Raw genomic sequence first — 20,744 nt, 5'->3', positions numbered from 1 at the left:
GCGCTTGTACCAACAGTTTATTCTGGTTTAAAATAAAAAACAGAAAGCCCGGCCGGGCGGGACGGGGCCACGAAGGGGATGCCCCCGCCCGCGGCTCCCGGCCCGGCTATTTACAGCTGGAACACCTCGGACAGTAAAGAGTTATTGCAACAGGACAGCACTTGCCTCTACGGTCAAAAATCTCAACAGGTGCTCAGAATCGTGACTTGTGGATCCCAAAAGGCAGTTGTTAAACATGCAAAAACATTACTAAACAATATTATCTAACTTCTACAGCTGTCAAATACTTGACCTTAATAAGGAAACCAATTACAAAATACTTCCTTGTAGTGCTATACAAAAGTTATAAAATTAAGATTCTATCAACCACTTTTAAATATTCCAATTTTTCAACAGTGCAGTTTTTCACATCTTTATCACCACTGAACATTCTGAAGTAAAAAAAAAAAAAAAAATCAGCAAATTAGATCAAAGTGATGTAATCTTTGGATCCCTTTATTCCTGTGGCCTTCATATACATACACAGACACAAATGACCAGGTTTCTATTTCAGCATATCAGAAAGTTGCAACTAGTTATCCAGAATTGGCAAAAAGTCCCTACTGTCATTTGTGACTTCGTGGTGTTAGAACCAGAGTCTCAATGTCTCCAAGCTACGGTCTATCAAAATGCAAACAACTTCAAACACTAAGAATTCTTTAAATTGCTCATGTCTACAGGTATTACAACAAAGTTAACTTTTCAAGAATTGATAAATGGAGACAGACTTTTATCCCAGGCATTCCAAGAGAATCATCAACTCATGTGCCTGGTCCTTTATTAAAAAAAGTTAATATTTCTCACTAAATAAAATTAATTGCAAATCTTGACATATGAAAATTCCTTTTCTCCTTTTTTTGAAAATATCTCCTTAACTTGGTCAAATCCTGTGATATGCCAGAAACTACACAATCAAATTCTTGCAAGAGCAGTGAAGCGTGTATCCAGTTTTGTGTAATGGAAGAACATTTTCAAAACTTCAATATAGTCCAAATATAAAATCAAACATTTAAGCTTGAAAAGCTGCTAAAGAAAAAAAAACCAACTAATTCAGTGTTCTTCAGCATATCAACTTTCTGCAATAACAGTATGTTTACCGACTTAAAAATGTTTATTCTTTAAAAAATTAGTTGCTTTTTATACAGCTATACAAAGTTTGTAATGTTTCTTTGGCAATGGGATATAATGGAATTTTACAACTATATAAAAACTTTCCTTTGCCTAAGAAACAGTATTTACTGTGTGTACATATCTGACTGACAAAGCAAGTTTTCTACTGTCCAGCACCCTAGTTGATACAAGAACAACTACCTCAAAAGGGATTTTACAGGAATTCCAAAAAACAACCTTCGGTGGGTCAAAACACTCACAGTATCGACGGCCTTCTGCATACCAATGTCCTTACAACTTGAAGCAATTATCAAATACAGTTTAGTAATAAGAAAAATCCTTTCAGTGATGAAAAAATACTTAAAACTCCATCGAAGTACTGCTTATAATTAACTATACATAAGAAATTACTTATCCTTCTGTCTCAAATATATTTAATGCTTACTGTTTTCAAAGATGGCCATTTCTCAAAAGTAACTGCATTACACCCCTTTGAAATTAAATAGTTAAATCCCAGTGCTGGTGACAAGTATACAGCAAATTAACTTCATTCTTTGCAGAGATCAAAACTAATTCTCTGATTCAAGAAGATCTAGAAGTTCAGCTGGTTTGTAGCTTTCTTGTAGACTACGCAGCAACTTTGTTGTCTTTCTAGAGAAAACAAAAGCACAGTGTTAAAATTCATTTTGTAAAACAAACCCTACAAACTAATCTGGGCAACAGCCCTGGGAGCAGTTGTGCTGTGCTGGCTGCTCCCCGTGTCCTGCAGCAGAAAGGAGACCTCCAGAGGAGATCAGGTTGGCATCTGGTCAAACCCCCTCAGTCTGGCACTGAGCAGAGCAGCTCATCACTCCAAATACAAAGCACAGCACAAATCCTCAGCCCTTACACCACCTCCTACTCAACTGGAAGGCAGCAAAACTCTTGTTCAGAAATTCAAACTGCTGATCTTCAATCCCTCATTTCCATTCACGTTCAGCTACCCAAAGTTTCTTAAAGTCATAAGACTAACTGTTGAAAACTAATAATGGAACAGCTGAGGGATGTCTCACTACAGAGAGAAATGTGCTGTGATGTACCCCCCATTTTTTTCATTTAAAAATATTAAAATTTCTATTAAAAAATAATCAGAGGTTCTTGTTTGCAAAACTCTAACTGCTCATGCAGTAAAGTAGCAGAAGTTGTTGTTCTGTCCCTGTCAGAACTCTAAAAGCCTAGTTTATCCGAACCAATCTGGATAGCTGTCTTTGTTACTGATCCTAACCAGTACACCAGTCTATAAGATTTGTGCCAACTCATTCACGAACAATTCAGAAGTTTGTTGCACAATGGAAGCAAGTTAAATTATTCGTTCTCATTCTTTATACTTTACAATATTGCTTGGAAAAATGCTTGAAAGTTACATCTCTAACATGTGCATTCAATCAGTAGAACTTTTTTTCCCCTTCTTTTTCTTCTCCTCCCCAATACCAGCTATCAAATAGCTACTCAAGGGCATGTGACAAAAAGCAATTTTTGGTTTTGGTTGTTAATAGTAAAATGACGCCACTTAACTAAAATTTCAGCATTAACGGACTTCCAAAAAACTACTCAGAGCCCCTGCAAAAAATACCGCTCAAGAAGTTCTAGTTGAGCACCAAATGTAAAAGCAGGAGGTCCTGGCCACTCCTTTCCCAGAACGCAGGACTGGGTCAGAGCAGCACGAAGCGCACCTTACCCTATATTCAAAGTCAGCGAACTCCCTGCCTCCACGGCCCCCTCGGAAGGCGCCGCGGAAGCCGCGGGGGGCGGGGAAGCTGCCCCGGCCGCCCCCCCGGCCTCTGCCCCCGCGGAAGCCGATGACGCCCCGGCCCCTGTAGCCGCCGCGGCCGCGGTTGGGGCGCAGGGGGATGCCGAAGGTCTCGGCGTTCAGCCGCCGCTCCTCGGCCCAGGTGGGTCGCCGCTCCCTGCAGCACAGAACAACACAGAGCGCTGAGAAACGCTTGGGAAGGAAGGGAGAGCTGCCAACAGCCCGTGAGGTTAAAAACAATACATTAATCACATGGCAAATCTCCACAGTATCCCTTCCACAAGAACCCAGGTGTCTGCCACAGCTCACTGGACTCATCAAGAAGGAATACGGTACAGAGTCATTAGTTAGATATTAATAACGCTCCAAGAGTTTACCATATTGAAAAGAACACTGCAGCCTCTGCACACAGTATCATTTGAAGCAAGAAACAGTTTACAGTTACAGATGTTAGTTTATCTGGCTGTGAGTACAACCAACTCCCCCTCCCCCTCCTGCAAGTCAAAATAGGTCAGCAATCCACATCATCGTGTCTAATAAAAAGGCAGCAGCAAAAGATAAGCTTTAATTTTCCTGAAATGCTATCTGCCCATTTGAACAACACTACTGGCTGAGACAGTTATGTAATCTGCTTAGAAACCATTATCACAACAGGGTCATAATTGTTTTAACTGAAGTGTTAATTTAGCAGCAAAGCAAAACAAACAAACCCCTCCACATCTTAGTAAATCTTAGCATATACTTTACTCTTATGCACTAGAGCCTGTGCATTAAGTTCTAAAAGCATGGCTCTAAAACACTTAAAATACCTTCCTATGACCATATTGCACTTGCCCACAAAGAAATTTTGTGCTTCTTATTTCCATTTTATTTTTGCCAGCTGCATGTGGAAATAAGTTCTAATCACTTTTGATTCAGAGTTGATTGTAATGAGTACCACTGACAGTACCTTATGATATAAACATGCATAAAGCAGACTAACAAGCTTCTCCTTGCAGGCCATACCTATTGTCATCACAGGAAATGTTATCAAAAAAGGATTTGGTTTTGTCATAGTAGCAATTGGGTCCAAGTGGATCTTCCTCATCAGCATTCCCTTCACTATTTTGGGTATCAACACCTGAATCACCTTTGTCTTCTCCGTTTACAGGCTTCTCTGGTTTCTCAAGTTTATCTTCTGGAAAATAAAAAGTAAACAGAAGCCTAAAAAACCAGCACTGTTAAGTTATTCCCAATCAGAGAGGAACTATACTGAATGCTACAAATATAATTTAATGTGGAAGTCAAATAATTTGACATATAAAGTAGGATGCATTGCTGTCTGGAGGTTTCTATGCTTCCTGTGGGTTAAGTTACCAAAAAACCCTGCAGCAGAACAGACTTGATACCCATCTATTTTCTTCTCTCTTCAGCTACCTCCTTCCTGGGCTTAAGAGCCTCCTTCAGTGAATCCTCCTAAAAGCCATCCCATGGTTTTGTTCATCCCTGTTGTCATCTGTCTTCTAGTTTTGCTGTCATCTCCTTTGAGAAGCAGGGCCAGCATACTGACTTTATAATATATTTATTTCCTAATATTGTCTCAAGTTCAATTCAGTGTTTTAACTAGCACTGAAAACAATGCTGACAGTTCAACACCAGCAGCTATTACTATCTTCAAATCTCATTCCTAAATGTCTACACCTTAAATTCCATGATGCTGTCCATAAACTTCAAGATAACCAGCTGAATCTTTCCACACCACACACAAGAACTACCGCACTCAAAACGTTTCTATAGCTATTTATGGTTAGTGTTCCCTTTTCGCTTTATTATACTGAAAAAACAGTATCAACAGCACACCATCAACGGATTGAAAAATGATCCAAAAAGACAGGTGAGCACCACAGGGCAGATCTTCTGGGACTCAACTGGTGTTTCTACTCTACATTGAAATCTGGCCATTTATTCCCACCTTTTAGCCAATCATTCACTGAAATGGGGAACTCACTGTATTAACCTACAGCAATTTTGTCCAAAAATAGTAGCAGCAGTGTAACAAACAGGTGGCTGGTCACAAGAGAATGAGGTAATCAAAACAGAAGCCTGCTAGAAAATGAATGCAGGCAGCATGGTTTTTAACTACTCCTGTGTTCCTCTGGAAAAGGATAAAAGCAAGGAAATGCCAGAAACTTTCAAACAAGCTCTCCTACATACTACAATGAAGTTCTGATCCCAAACTCCTTTGCTTTTGGTCTATAATTGACATTATAATTTTGGCTTAATAATTGCAAACCTACAACATGAATTTTCTTTTATTGCATCCTTTACAGAACTTTAAAGTAATAAACATAATTTGGACTTCTGGGTAAGAAATCTGCATATTTAAGAGACTTGTTGGAACTTCACAGATGATATCTGCTAGTTAAAATTAATTAAAAACTCAAACAGTGACCCAAGTATTTAATTAACATATGATTACTTATTAATTGGTTTGTGAATTTATTTTTTAATGACTGCAAACAAGACTTAATACTATATGCCTTTCAAGAGTTGTTCTCCAAGGAAGGGTCAAAACAGCAAGACACAGTTTTTCCATGCTCAAATCTAAAGCCAAAATTGTTTTACCTTTTAATTTAAGTTTATTATGAAATTCTCTATCAATTTCCTCCTTATTGAATTGTGCATTTGCACTTTCAAAGTCGAAGTCCTTCTCAAACTTCATTGGAACATCCCTCCTAATACCGAATCTTCCTCGGCCCCCTCTGTGACCTCCACGGCCTCTCCGTACTGCAGGTGCACCTGGAACTGAAAAGAGGGAAATTTTGTTTGGTTTTGCTTTGCGGACTGGCTTTTCTCTGAGGATGGTGGAGGGTGTTTTGTTTTTGGTTTACTTTCTAATTCCTGAGGTAACAGATTGGGACTTCAGAAATGCAGGAAGAAAATGTCTGTTGTTTAAAGTGCCATCAGAGCAGCTTGTAATTTGTAAATTCACTCACAGTAACAATGACAGTGACACAGAAAGAATAACCGTACTAAATTTGTGTGTTAAAAGACTCACTAGAAGTCTTCCAAAAGCTTTTAATGACAAGTTAAAATATTAGTGGCTTTTCAGTCAAATATTTTTCTAGAAAGGCTTTTATTTCATACTATGATGTTTATAAAGCCATTATAGAAACATATACTTGATTTCTATTTTTATTTAAATTGATTGTTTAAGTATAAAACAACAATAAAAGATTTTTCTCTTTAATGCTGACTTCATTTGCTTGTATTCTTCTGGCTCGATGCAAAGTTGTTATCCTCTCAAAGCAGAATGTGAAATAATTTATGTATTTTAAAAAATTTAAAAAAAACTTATTGGTCTGAAAGCAATTATAGCTATTTCTCAAAACATGATTTACCAATTTGTCGTTTGTTTTCATTTCTGAGTTCATTTTCTGATCTTGAAACCTTGTGTGCTTCAGCTAAAGTTGGAAATAAAAACATGATTTGTTTATCCAATTAGGTAGTTTGATCATACTTTTGTATATATAATTCAGATTTTAAAAAAATCCAAACCTATAAATGTAAAGCACATGTTTAAATCATAAAATTTAAAAAAAGGAATTTAGAATATATGCTTAAATTTAAAAAGAAATATGTATCTAATCCAGGCCTCTGCTGGCCAGCCTAGCAGTAAGACAGCAGGAAAATTCCTTTGTACTACCCTTTAAAAGGGCACTTTGTATGTGTATGGAAAGAATTAAGCTGTATGAAAACTATCCAAAGCTACCTCGTCTGTGCTCTTGGCTCTCTAGGGATTTTTGGCTTGCAGACACCAAAGGTCTGGTTTGTACAGGACTCCTCCTTCCAACTGGTGCTGGAGTGGGCAGGTGGGCTGAAGCTGTTTGTACAGCTTGTTCCATGGTGGGGCTCCTTCTCAAATGGTCCATCTGAGGGCTTGAACGACCTGGGCAAAAAATAAAACCAAACCCCACAGGGTTATTTCTCATCAACAGAGGTGAGTTACTGGTCTCAACCAATCTAGACTGACAGGTTTATCTCCCTTAGCAGTCAAGACAGCTGTGTTCAAAAATAATTCTGCACCATCAGATCCACTAATTCAGAGTACTAATTCAGAATAAAGGATATTTTGGAATGCCCCTTCCCTCAGTCTAAAAAAAAAAATAATGGATAGGACACCCAATCCCTACCAACCCATTAACGACATACATTTATCTGTGGAATCAAACTTTGGCATTGATTGGAGGTAAAAATGCTCCTTCTGCCTCCCTGGGCTGCCAAGTGGGAAGAGGCTGGTCCCAAAGGCAGCTGTGACGCTGCTTGGGCGCTGCTGCAGGATCCCTGCCCGTGCCAGGACAGCAGCACGGGCTGGGCTCAGCGCGGGAAAGGAGCTGTGGGAGCTGCCCCACACAGCACTGCTCACACAGGGACACATGCAGCACGAGGGGCTTGCAGGCAGAAGCACCTCCACAATGGAGCCATTGATCCAGCCAGATAAGTTTATAACATCAAATAGGTAAATCTACTAAGAAATTAGAATAAAACTCAAGTCCCAGTAAGTAAAAGAACAAGGTTCTATTTCATTACAAAACAAAAGGAAAACAAAAAATAAACCAAACCCACAAAAGCTCATGAACAAAACAATAAATCCAACCATACCATACTTGCAATTGACAAAGACAAAAAATATTTGTAAAAGCAAACACTCAGAAAACCACAGGAAATGTTGTGGCAGAAAGTATGCTCACCTGGAGCATAAGTCATACATGTCCACAAATCGTAAGGCTTTAACTGCAGAAACCCCAACTTTTATTTCAACAAAGACATGCTCAGCATATTTTTACCCCTTGAAGTAATCCAACAAAGTAGAACCTATTTTTGGCAACCCACTCAACTGGTCCTAGAAACACGCCTAATGAGTATGCAAATCTCACCTGGAATTTAGGGAAAAAACCTGTTTGCTGTAAGTGTTTTGCCTTTTAACATGACTGCATAATTTAAAAACAGCATTAGGATTATATCTCAGCACACACTTTGACAGCAAGGAAGAGTGGAAGAGCAGGAAATAATGGGGTTTGGGTTTTTAAGGAGCAATGTTAACAACATTTCCATTTAAGCTAATGGACTTCCCATTTCACTCAGTATCAAGTATCTGCAGTTCTGCCATGTTATTAATAAAACTAAATACTGAATTTCCACGTGTAACTGTTTGCTAACACTATTTCACTTAAATAAGCCCTACTTCTCAGCTTTAAGGGTAACAATACATGGATTACTACCTGCAGCACTCCAAGACAGAGAAAACACATTTAAAGAGCAAACATAAAGCTTCTCAGTGTTTCCTGGGTTTAATACCAAGTGTTTTCATGAGAGAATTCAGCTGGCATTTCTGGCAACCACCAAAACCACATGGACACAACTCATAAAAAAAGATTGAAGTCACTAAAAAAGATTTTACCTTGAGACATCTGTGTTTTTAGTGATCTTGCATCTGTTGTAAACGCAGAACCAACTGCAGTGCTTTGGGACATGTTAGCACTACCTGAAGAGTCTGTTCCAAAAGATGTTAAAGAGCCTCCTGCTTCGAAAGAAATAATATAGTTGTAAAATCTGGTTTAGACTTTTGTTAAAATTAGCACTAAATTATTAGTGAAGCTTTATTAGGCAGTATTCTAGAAGTCTGCCCTTCCCATAGAGTTTTAGTTTAATCTAACAGATGTATGCACATAGGCTGGTAAGACTAATATGTTGACTTTTTAAATCTAAAATTAAAAATAAAAGAGCACTTCTAACTTCACCATCGCAAGTATTAACAAAACACAGTCATCTTACAGAGCCATACATGTTATTGGTATATATTTCCATTTAAGATCTTTTCAGAAAAAATATGACTGCCACATCTTAATAATTGATATAAAATTACAGTCAATTCTACAGCCTTTCTTTTGCATGAATAACATTTTCAGTACTAGGAGTAACACTGCTGCTGGAACAGTTATGAGACAGTAAGTTCCTATGAGAAAAACCAAATGTGAAATAAACTGTCAGGGATGAAGGAAGTTGGTTGGTGAGTCTCAGAGAGAATGTGCAGTCTAAAGGAGCAACTAGCCCATGTAGCTCACAAATCCTTCCAGCGTCTATTTCCTACCTAGCTAGCACCTCACAAACAGCTGGAGGATTGCACTGGCACGTGGTTGCTGAATAATCCAAATCCTTAGTTAAGGTACACAGCACCTGGTCAACCCAACGGCACAGCTATGGGGCTTCTGGAGGGGCTGCCTCTACCGCTTGTGAAATGTAATGAGTACTGGTCCCTCTGAGATAGGTGTTTAGATCTCAATTCATTATTTTGATTTAAAATGCAAAGACTATGAAGAACTCTCTACTTTGGAGCCAAACTGCAGAACCAACAGAGATGGAAGACTTTGAATCTGCCTTAGGATAAGACACTGATGAAATTCTAAGCAGTGAGTACTGTCTGCACACAGAGAGCTTCACTCCCAGGAAAACACCAGGTAACCAAAGTGAACCTACCAACTCCCACAGCGCCGAACTGCTGCCCCACCAGCGGGCTCGGGCTGAACTGACTGTATGCAGGCATCCTGCCAAAAGGACCATAGGACCCCACAGACTGGAACGAAGATGAAGTCGAAGATCCTAGTGAAGACTAAAGACAAAACACAACACGCTAGCAAAAATTTGTATTTACACCAAAATTAGGAAATAGATCTATGAGGCTAGACATGTAGAAACTCTAAAATAAACATTTTCACAATATGTACAGCTTAGAAAGCACTTCTACCCTTCCACCATCACAGACCTGGAGAAACAGAACACAAAATTTTGCAATCTTTTCCCTATAACCTCAGACACCAGACTCTCTTGTCCAACACACACATACAGGCTTTGTTGACAAATTTAGGAAGTGTCCTATCTTTTTCCTTGAAGTTTCAAACCCCACAGGTACAAAAAGATACCCAAGCATACTGGAGGAGGCTGAGGTTATCACTATTATTGGGGTTCACAGTAATGCAATTTCACCATTCTACACTACCAGTGACAGAGGGATTGCAGCAAATTTAATAAAAGTCCTTGGAGAAATGCAAGGGCACATCATAAGACATTCAAGAATTTTATCCTATAGAATAGATAAAGCAGATGAACTGTATTACATGGGATTATCAACATCCATTTGAAGCAACAGATTTCCTCTTGCTCTAAGGGATAATTTTAAGATATTCCGTAAGCCCACTCGAAGAGCCAACAAATTTCTGAGAAAATTATTTATCAGTCTGTTTACTACAAAATGACAGACTAATTAAATCTGAAGGCTTCTGGTTGTAAATTGCTTTCTCCTCAGAAACCCAGTATTCACTATTCAAATAACTGCCTCATAGTATGAAGCCTCTTTAAAAACACAGCTAGATGAAACACTTTAAAGTAATAGTTAGCAAAAACTGTTGAACATTAAAACAAAAATAAAACGAATAAGCAAACAAAAGCCACTAATTATCTGGAGATATTTCAGCATCTACTCCATTTGATTGATACCAAGTCTGATCTTCCCAAGAACCATGTGTCCTAAGCCAAGTCCCTTTCAAAAAGGGCATCAAGACCTCCAAAAGGTCATTAATTGGTTTTGAAATGACAGCAGCTTTGGTATGTAGTGCACTGTGCTAGAGTTAGATTTCAACATTCATTTTCACAGTTGAAGACTGTGAAAGGAGAAAATCCTTCCAAAGCTCTTCACATTGGATTGTGAACCTTACAGTGATGAACACTTTAGTTTTTAAACACTCAGCCAGAGAGCACTTAAGCTAGCAAGTTACTTCTTCAGCAACAATTATTGAGAGCTCTGTTTTGACTTACCTGAACAATAGCAGGGTCCTGTGGCAAGGAGCATTGAGGTTTTGGTGGCTCACAGACAGTCAGGTCTTTAATGTCGCTGCCACGGAATATAATGTACTCGAAGACCTCATCGCGAGGCGGGATGGGTCTGTCCGTTGGTCTGTCTTCTGTACCAAAGGAACGAACTGCACAGGGGGAACGGAGGAAAGAAATGAAACATCCCACATTCAACAAAAGGATTTCAAACATACTGCAGACCAACAGCTTTAAATAAAAAGAATAAAATTTAATTGAGAGAAAAACCCTTATTGAATAGGCATCATATTCTTTATCATTATCAACTCTCCTCAGGCAAACAATAATTTAAGCTAAAAAATCTGAGTTAAAACCCAAGCCAAAAGACTGAGACATCACTTATGCTATTAATTACATGCTGAATATTTCAAATGTTTTGTGAGGGTAAGGAGAAGCAGCAAGGCAGGTTTTTTTGGCTAGTAAGTCAATCCTATGAATCAAGGAACACATGAGTTTACATACTTCCTATTCTGTATTTGCAAAACAGGAAAAATACACTAATACTACTAAAATCTGGAATATTAAAAATTATCAAATGTTAATTTCTCAAGAGATTCAAAATTTAATAAAACAACAAGAATTCTGTGGTATGTATATACAATGTTCCCTAAGCAAAACGCCTTCTTCGTGCTGGTGTAATGGTCATATGTCATATGATCTCTGCCAAATTAAGTAAACTCACTGGGGCATAACTATCTTCCTAGTGTGCACCATACCAAGACATTAAATTCCTTGTATGAATGAATTCCAACAGCTTTTTGACTGCACAGCAATGAGGCAATCAAGCTCTTCCTTTTGCACTACATATAATCACTACCACTGTACATGGATGCCATCACTTTGCTGTCATTGCCCTCTCAGAAACTTTCCCCACCCTTAGACTGCCAACCCTGGGTGAGTATCAAATAAAACAAATAACTGAGGAAGAGATTTGTCTCCAAGGGCTAGTTATGTAAGCAAAACCTATAAACAACGGATTGAAACCAGAGAGGACAAAAAAACAGACCCCCAACATCATGACAGTCAGATTCAATCACACTCTCATCAACTTGTAGCAGCTTTAACAATCCCTCATGACTGTTTTTGCTCCAGCCTTTTAGAAAGTGTTTGTTTGCTTTGCAAGGTACAGGTTATGCCGAGGAAAAAGAAACTGTATTTTGCTTTAATTTACCAGAATTAGATTTCCCTCCATTTTCAGATGCATCAACATTTTGGAGACATCATTAGGCACTTATTTGCAGCCATAGAATCATTAGTCAAGAAAAGCAGTCTCCCGTAGAGATGTATAAATGATACTGAGTCATTTCTCAGGCTGCACCAGCCATCTTCCGTCACTGTTGCTTCTTGTGATACTGCATAAACAGAGCTTAACAGTCAGGTATTAAAATCTTTTTAAGAAGCATAATTCAGGGGTAGAGAGATCATGCCCACACTACAAAGAAAAATAACATTAAGTAGTTACAATTATTTTGTTCATGTATCATCCAGTGAGCTGATTTTCATTATCTTTTCTGTTTCTGTGCATCTGAAAGTCTGCTCTGAATGGTACTACAAAGTGTGAGCAATGTAAAAAGGCACACACTGTTCAGTTAATGTCAGTCCTTGTTAGGAAAGGAATCTGTCTTCTTTTCCTCTACAGAAAAAACGTGTCTGGAGCTTAAGAATTTGCAGAAATTAAAGTAACGCACAGTAGCTTAATAACGTTATCAGTGGGTCATCTGAATTCCTGGGTCAATTCATACCATTGCTTTTTATTCACCAGGCTCTTCTATTTCACAATCTTGACCATGGATCAACTCTCACTTTCTGGCCATCTTATACTCTGTTTATCAGATAACTAACAAATTATCCTGGACTTTCATGCATCATTTGACCTACTGCATTGGTAAGTAAAACCAAAGCTGATTTTGTACTGCTTCTCTCTGTCCCACATTGAAATGATTTCTCTAGTAGCCATTTTTTCTACAAAGGTGCACAAAAATGGTCAGAATATGATCAGTAAGTTACCAAAAGATTTTACTCTCTCCATAAAGCAAAGAAACTACTCTATAGCAACACCACAGGGAAAGGGTAGTAAGTTGGAGGGGTGCATCTTGCCTTTACATGGAAATGAAAATCTGATGAACTGTAGAAGAAATATGCTTTAAAAGTATTTCTGTTAAGTCAGAGCCACACTACACAGGTAAGTATTTTAATATTAATACTAATGTCCCATGACACATATAGGAATAGTTCTAACACCTAGCAATTATCTTTCTCCACTCTAAACCAATTAAAAAAAGGGAACCACCAGACTTTAATCTACTGACGCGCTGAAAGAAGTAAAGGGATTTTAGTGTATGTTAAAAAACAATGTCTTTCTCCACACCGTGAAATTACCATAACATCAAAAAGTTTTTCAGTGCCAAAATTTAGAATTAATCTTTAAGAGATTCAACTGTCTATGCAGTCTAACTCAAGACACTGATAGGGTTGCCAATGGTTTAACAATAAAACACATCAAGACTTGTTACTAAAGTTTGCTACTGAAGTTTAACTCTTCCTTTACTTCTCCCCTGCCCCAAATCAAACTGGTTTTATCACAGCCTTCTGCAAAATACAAACGCAATTTCGTCCGATGAAGATTTGCTCTGCTGGAGAGGGGTAAGCAAAGTCCCCTGATTTGCAATTCAGACTCGCTCTCTCACCACAAGCAACCAATATAACCACTCCAAGTCCAACTTCCTTTTAAAGCAGGAACCAGAACTGCGAGGGCAGTGATCTTAGGAAGGGCTGCTTAACGAGTCCACCCCAGTCAGGTCCTTCAGGATAGTGTTAAGGAGTTGAAAGTTACTTTTTGTATATTGTAAAGGCATACTTACCTTGACAGTTTCCGTTTACCTTGCTTAGGTTAGGATTTAACACAATCTGAGCTCATGAAAGTATGAAGTCTAGTATCAGAAGTGGCCAGTATAGCAGGATTTTAGAAAGAAATAGCTGTTACCACGTTTTCTCATACTCAGAAATACTAAGTTGCCAGAGTATCAAAAGCATAAGGTATTGGAGCAGCAGCAGACTTGGAGCTCCATCCAGCTCTGACTCTTAGGGAATTTCCTCAGACTATCTCCTTGCTCTAGAACAGGGTGCTGTAGCTCATATAGAGCAAAATACTGAAGAGTGAGATGAAATTAAAATAAGCACAGAAATATTGTCTTGTGGAAGACAATGTTACAACTGCAATAAATCTATTAATTTTACATTGTCTATTTCAGGATTGTTTTTTTCTGTTGTTTTTGAAAGATCTAAGCTGGTTTAAGGACTTGCAAACAAAAGGACAAGCAGTACGTGTTAAAAGCAAACTTTTTTTTTGTCAGTGTAAATACACACAAGTCAGTAGCTAGCTAAAATAACTAACTCTCTTGAGCCTATTAATCTGTATACTTGTGCCCAAGTAGTTCCAGCAGCTTCATATTAAAGTGCTGTGAACAAATTTTTGTACAGATTTTAACTGTGATATTACTACTATATGATATTGTACATTACCGAATTATACTACTGTAGCATTCAATGGCAATATTGCAACTTTCCCTGTCGGTTAATAGATAACATTACACGTTGATTAACACAGGGAATCTAAGCAGAATGTTAATCAGAAGTGAGACTCCAGATGCTGCTAGCAAGGGGACTCTGCTCCCCCACAAGGTGAATTCCTGCAAACAGACAGTTCAGCCTGGGCACAGCACTGACACTCCTCACACAGACAGCAGCTCTTCCCTGCTCCTGAGGCACCAGGAGGAGCATGACTACTAAAAGGAGACCACCGCAGGTGAACAAGTCATTTCAACTGCCACCTCTCTCCAAACATCACAGCCTTTCAGTGCAAGCATGCTGCGACGCCTGCACACCACAGCAGCTCATTCCTCCAGAACAATTACCTCAGCCTGCATTCCCTTACTTGCAGGGAGATGGAGCAGGCTTTGACAAGAGGAATTTTTCTGCTGTGACATACTGTGCCCAAGTTTGGTTTGGCACACAGGTCCTAACCTTCAAGACATGCAAGGAGCATGTTACTTAACTGACTAAATAATACATTCCAAAAAAACTTATAGAAATTTAACCCTTCCCTTTCCTGCTCCCACCCCCAAATGAGCTCAAGCTCAGGATTTCAACTTTCCTCTGTCTGCATTTTTAAGTCTTTCACCTGCAAATAATGTTCTGTATAAGTCTGAAAGGGAAGTTTTCCTTTGGATGTGTCATTATACCATGGACAACACTATCACAGATGGTTGAAAATGTCAGAAGTTTAACTACGTAAAATAACCAAAAGCTGGTTCATTAGTACCTATCAATTATCATGGTCCCAAATGCTAAGTGAGGTCCAAGAGTTGCTAAGTGAGAAGTGATGCATTATAGCAGAGACAATATATAATTCTGTTTTTTATACTCAGTTTCCTAAGGATTCCCTGTTGTTGAAGGAACAAAGCTTTTTCTGACACAATATGGTTGTTCTTACACAACTTACCTGCATTAAAAACAACTCTCTCTAAATCAGTGCCTTGAAATAGAAAAGCATTATGTATAACTAATATGAAAGATCACATCTCCTTTTTAATGCCACAACATTTAAGATCAAGCACTCTGATTATTCTGTAAATGCCCCAGGTAGAGCAGCAATCATTTTCCAGCAAGAAAACTAACCATAGCTTGCAAACTCATCTTAAATTACTTGGGCCTAATAATGTTTTAAAAAATAATAATGAATTTTTAAAAAACTAAGTGTTAACTAGAACCATGAATTAGAAGGACATTTCAAGTCATTTTAACTTGAGACTTGACAATAGGTGAGTGGGTTTTGATTCCAGACACTATCTCTGAAAAGCTATTGAGCCAAAGAAAACATACGCACCAATAAAATTTAAGAACCTCAAATGTCTGCACAGCCTGCTTAGTGTTTGGAATCCACTATGGATGGGTGTTTCCCCTGCTATTTAAATAACTATACACTTACACACTTTGTGAAAGGATGCATCACTTTACCTTATCAGACTCCAGTTTAGATTAAAAATGTTATGCTCAATATTTAACAGTTCCTATCTTTCTCTATCTGTGAGACAGAGACCACAAGTTTCTCTTAGTGAAAAGACCACCAGGTTGTAAACAAAATGCTGATTAGAGAACTAGAGCAGATTGCCCCAGTAAGGAAGGACTACAATCTGTGCTGGCAACCCAGAAACCTCATTTCTGTCTGAAACCCTCAACAATTTAAGATGAATGAAAGCATTCCATGAATACAACTTCATGAGATTAATCTCTGACTTTGATTTAGCCCACACAAATCCTACGGTTGGGCAAATCTGTAGTAATTCAAGAACAGACTCTACCTCTACTTCTGCACTTCATGTCACCATTTCAGCATCTTCAGTTAGAATACAAATAACGCTAAGGGTCCCTGCATTCAATTCAGGGAACAGTCACGTCACACACACTACACTACTCAGCATCTGAAAGCATCAAGTCTTTTGGGGCTATTTTTTGTCTCTCTTTGGCAAAAAAAAAATTTACATTTATGGCCAAGATTCACCCTAAACAGTTCTGGTTTGACTCTGGATTCAGCACAAGAAGAAGAGGTAACTATTACCTAATCAACATATTCACAGCTAGAGTACAAGTTCTGCTTATTTCACAAACAGACCTGGCCAATAATTTTAAGCACACCTGCCACCTTACATATATACACTATCATATACATTCAATGGCCTAAACCTGCAGAAAACTGAATACTCCTGAGTGGAGCATTCTGCTCATTGAGCACAGAAACCTGCTCTACAGTCTAATATGGTTGTTAGCAGCTCCATGTTAACCTCAAGATTTTTGGTTCCATGTGGTCTAGAAATACTGGTTTATTCTCTTCTGAATCATAACACTATTACAAAATACACATTTTTCAGCTAACTCAGCCAAGTTTTATTAAAGTAAATTTAATGGTTTAGATTTACATTACTGATGAGAGCCATGAGAAGACAGTAGATTAGACTTGTAACTGTAGCTTGATGTACCTTAAATATGTACACTCTGGCAGATACACTACAACATGACTTAACCACTCTTTAGAAGTCATGCAAAATTGCCTTGGTCAGCACTAAATCAGTCTAATTTTGGACAAGGTCCTCAAGGATAGGATTCTTTTTCTATGTGCTTTTGCACAAACCTTAACAATCACAGCATGCAACTGGAACTTCTGAACATTTATTCTTAATCACAATATCCAGCTTTTACTTGTATAAACCAAAACCAGCTGTCCTTTCAAAGTAGATAATACAACTCCAGCCAGGCAATTTAACCTAAAGGCAACTTTAGAAGTAACTAAAAATCACATAGTGATAGCTAACTGCCCCGTAAGTGAAGTGTGCAAGCCTGTTACCAAATCCACTGTCAGGTGTTTCAAAGCCCACGTATCACAACTTACAAAACAGAGTAACCTATTTCTTAAACAATAACGGGGGGAGGGTGTTGCTTGCGAGGAGGGAAGGCCTTAAAGTGACACAGCGCACAAACAAGAATAACCACAAAGGCCAGCGAAAGCGAACACATGGTATGCACCAGCACCCGGGGCAGCTGTGCAGAACGGAACAGAGCGGCGTTAAGCCTTTCCTATCGGCCAGGAACCGAGCTCTGGAATCCTCTCTGTGCCAAATATTTCATTTACACAAGGACTAATTCTTCCTCTTACCTAATGGCTGCACAGACTCTCTGCTTTTACATATGAATTTGGATTACTTAGCAAGACTTCACGTGTAAAGGAAAAGAATGCTGAGTGTTGCAGAATATATTATAAAGAAGTTATTAAAAGTTCTGACTTAACGTTTTACGCTGAGAATGAATTATCATGCATGAGAAACACTGAAGTCCCTCGGACATCCAGTTTCAAAAATTCTCTTTTTTGCCCACAACTCTCTTCTCAGTAAACCTGTCTTTCTAACTTTCTTACACATTCACAAAGATCCCTTCTCTTTCTCGAGATATAAGTGTGTGCGTGTGTGTATATATATATATATACACACATATGTGTCTTCTGACCGATAACATTCTCGTACCATTTCGAATTATACTGTGCCATACACCTCCAAAATTAACAGCTTGCGTTCAGTTTTTGTCGGTAGTCCCGCACTCAGGATTCCCTCCAGACCCGAGCTCTCTGCCGTCCTAAGATGCAGAGCAACGCAGTCATACGCGGCCCTATACCCTGTAGATCTGAAATTCTTAACGATGCAAAGAAAACCTCTTTCTAGCCTCCCCCTCCTACTGCCTTTCACGCACTAGCTCTGGACCGCTTCCACCGCCACGGGTTTCACACTTGCACTCCACCAGAACACCTCTGAGCAGTCCCGGCTCCTCTCGGCGCGGGTCCCTTTCCGGAGCGGGGAACAGGGGCAGCCTCGCAGCGCCGCCTCTCCCACAGTCAGAGCCCCTCTCGCTCCCACCTCCCCCGCAGCCGCCCCGCCGGGACCCAGCGGGTTCACATCGAGGTCCGCCGGGCCCCGCAGGCTGCGGGCCACCCGCCGGGCCCCTCAGCGCCCGGACAGCGCCGCGGCCCCGGCCCCGGCCCCTCGCTCGGTCCCGTCTGCGGCCGCGCTCCCCTCCCGCCCCTCCCCGAGCCCGCCGGGCCCGCTCCTCCGGCCGGCCGCGTCTTACCCTTGGCCAGCGCCACCGTGGAGTTCTCGGTGTCGATGGTGTACAGGATCCCCTCATAGCGGATCTCAGCCTTGGAGATGAGGCTGATCTTGCTCCCGATGTAGGGCGTCCCCCCGCTCATGGCGCTGCTTCTCGGTCACGGACACCCCTTCGCCGCTGCCGAGGGTCCCTTAAGCCAGGCACAAGCAGCCAAGCAAGCCCGACCCTTAGTCGTAGTAGGCGCTGTCCTCCTGCCGCCCCAAGCCGCCGCTCCCCACACAGCGGAACCCTCGGCACAGCCCTCAGCGGAGCGCTCAACACGGCCCGCACCCCGCGGCTCCCAACATGGCCGCCGCCCTCATCTTCCCTCACAGCGCCCCCCCCGCCCGGCCCACCAGGTGCATGCCGGGAGCGCGGCTACTCTCGCGAGAGCTACGGGCGGGGACGCTGAGTTGGGGGCGGGAACGTCGTGGCGCGGCGGCGGGTCCCGCGCGCGACGGCGGGAGCGGAGCGCGGAGCTTCGGCTCGGCCCGGCTCCGTTCGGCCCCGCTCGGCCCCGCTCGGCTCTGCCCGGCTCCGTTCGGCACCGTTCGGCCCCGCCCGGCTCCGCTCGGCTCTGCCCGGCTCCGTTCGGCACCGCCCGGCTCCGTTCGGCACCGCTCGGCTCGGCCCGGCTCCGTTCGGCCCCGCTCGGCTCGGCCCGGCTCCGTTCGGCCCCGCTCGGCTCGGCCCGGCTCCGTTCGGCACCGCCCGGCCCCGCTCGGCTCTGCCCGGCTCCGTTCGGCACCGCCCGGCCCCGCTCGGCTCGGCCCGGCTCCGTTCGGCACCGCCCGGCCCCGCTCGGCTCGGCCCGGCTCCGTTCGGCACCGCCCGGCCCCGCTCGGCTCGGCCCGGCCCCGCTCGGCTCTGCCCGGCTCCGTTCGGCTCTGCCCGGCTCCGTTCGGCCGCGCTCGGCACCGCTTAGCTCGGCCCGGCTCCGTTCGGCCCCGCTCGGCTCTGCCCGGCTCCGTTCGGCCGCGCTCGGCACCGCTTAGCTCGGCCCCGCTCCGTTCGGCACCGCTTGGCTCGGCCCGGCTCCGTTCGGCCCCGCTCGGCACCGCTCGGCTCTGCCCGGCTCCGTTCGGCACCACTCGGCTCCGTTCGGACCCTCCCGGCTCGGCCCCGCTCGGCCCTGCCCGGCCCGGCCGCCCCCGGCGCTCCGGTGCCGCCGCTCGGCAGCCCGGCCCTGGCGCAGCCCCTGAGCCGTGGCCGGGCAGTGACAGCAGCCGTGGTGGGGGTTTGGGGTGCTGAGGGGCCCGGTCGTTGAGCGGCAAATCCTGGGGACCCCCTTGGGCAGTGGACAAGCGCAGAGAACCGCAGGAGCAGGGTGATAACGCCGGGTCGTGTGTCACGGAGATTCCCTTTGCTGAGTGCTGAGAGTCCGATCCTGGCAGCCAGCACTGAGCAACACAATGTTGATGAAATCTTGACCAAAGTGTGGGATTAACCCTGAAAAACACCCTTTTTGTACACGTAAACACACACAAACACCTCATGGTTTTGTGATTGCACTGGATTTGTGCACCTTAAGTAAGGATCACAAGTAAGGCTTCTGTTGGAGCCACGATACTGCCTCAGGCCCCCTGGAAATCACAACAAAGAGCAGCCTCTGGAAAGGTGATTTAGCTTTTGTTTCAGCCCCTGGACATTATCATGTTGCAAAGATTCAGCAAGTATTTTGTTCAGAACAGGCCTCTGAAATGCAATGACAAGCCAGGCTTTCCCGGAAGGGGCCTGCAGGTGCCTAAGCAGGAGCCAGGCTGGACTCCTGGAAGCTTTGTGCCCAGGCTGAGCTGGCTGTGAGGTTTCCAGGAGGATTGGAGTGCCCAGGGAGCTTTACTGTCATTTGCTCCCAGCATGTCCTGAACTACCTCAAAGATCATGAAGCAAAGTTCTGCTGTAAATGGCAGGATAGAACCCTATCAACTCTGTGGGACAGCACTTTTGAAAATTTGCATTTGTAATTCAGCTCAAAATAAAGCTCCTGTTTAGAGAAATAACAAAGACACCTATATTCTGTTACAAGGAAAGAGGCTGGTCTGTGGCTGCTTCGCAACCTCGCTTGGGGGAGGTGGAGAGGCTTGTAACAGTGCAGAGGATCAGCTACACTGTGTTACAGGGATTTCCTGCTGCCTTACACAAGGGAGGAAGGGAGGGAGGGGAGGAAGGAAGGAAGGAAGGAAGGAAGTTAGTTCTGGTGTTCATCTTCCTA

At 42.2% G+C, this 20,744-nt stretch overlaps 1 protein-coding gene across 3 annotated transcripts; it reads right to left on the bottom strand.

Annotated features, from left to right (window-relative positions):
* Nucleotides 1-2: 2 nt before the first annotated feature.
* LSM14A (LSM14A mRNA processing body assembly factor) lies at nt 3-18,875 on the bottom strand. 3 transcript variants are annotated; one of them, XM_030282109.4, is made up of 10 exons: nt 18,515-18,875; nt 10,790-10,953; nt 9,455-9,587; nt 8,379-8,501; nt 6,690-6,866; nt 6,319-6,381; nt 5,543-5,722; nt 3,944-4,115; nt 2,867-3,095; nt 3-1,800 (listed from the first exon to the last, which is right to left on the bottom strand). In XM_030282109.4, the coding sequence occupies exons 1-10, from the start codon at nt 18,633-18,635 to the stop codon at nt 1,777-1,779; spliced, it is 1,386 nt and encodes a 461-aa protein (XP_030137969.3). In that variant the 5' UTR covers nt 18,636-18,875; the 3' UTR covers nt 3-1,776. The 3 variants fall into 3 exon arrangements, with proteins under 3 accessions (XP_030137969.3, XP_030137973.3, XP_030137972.3); XM_030282113.4 differs by having other exon boundaries at nt 8,379-8,498; nt 18,515-18,858; XM_030282112.4 differs by lacking the exon at nt 6,319-6,381.
* Between the last annotated feature and the right edge of the window lie 1,869 nt (nt 18,876-20,744).

The sequence above is a fragment of the Taeniopygia guttata genome, chromosome 11, assembly GCF_048771995.1.
Source record: "Taeniopygia guttata chromosome 11, bTaeGut7.mat, whole genome shotgun sequence".
Lineage (NCBI taxonomy): Eukaryota > Metazoa > Chordata > Aves > Passeriformes > Estrildidae > Taeniopygia > Taeniopygia guttata.
This window is presented reverse-complemented; position numbering and strand designations above follow the sequence as displayed.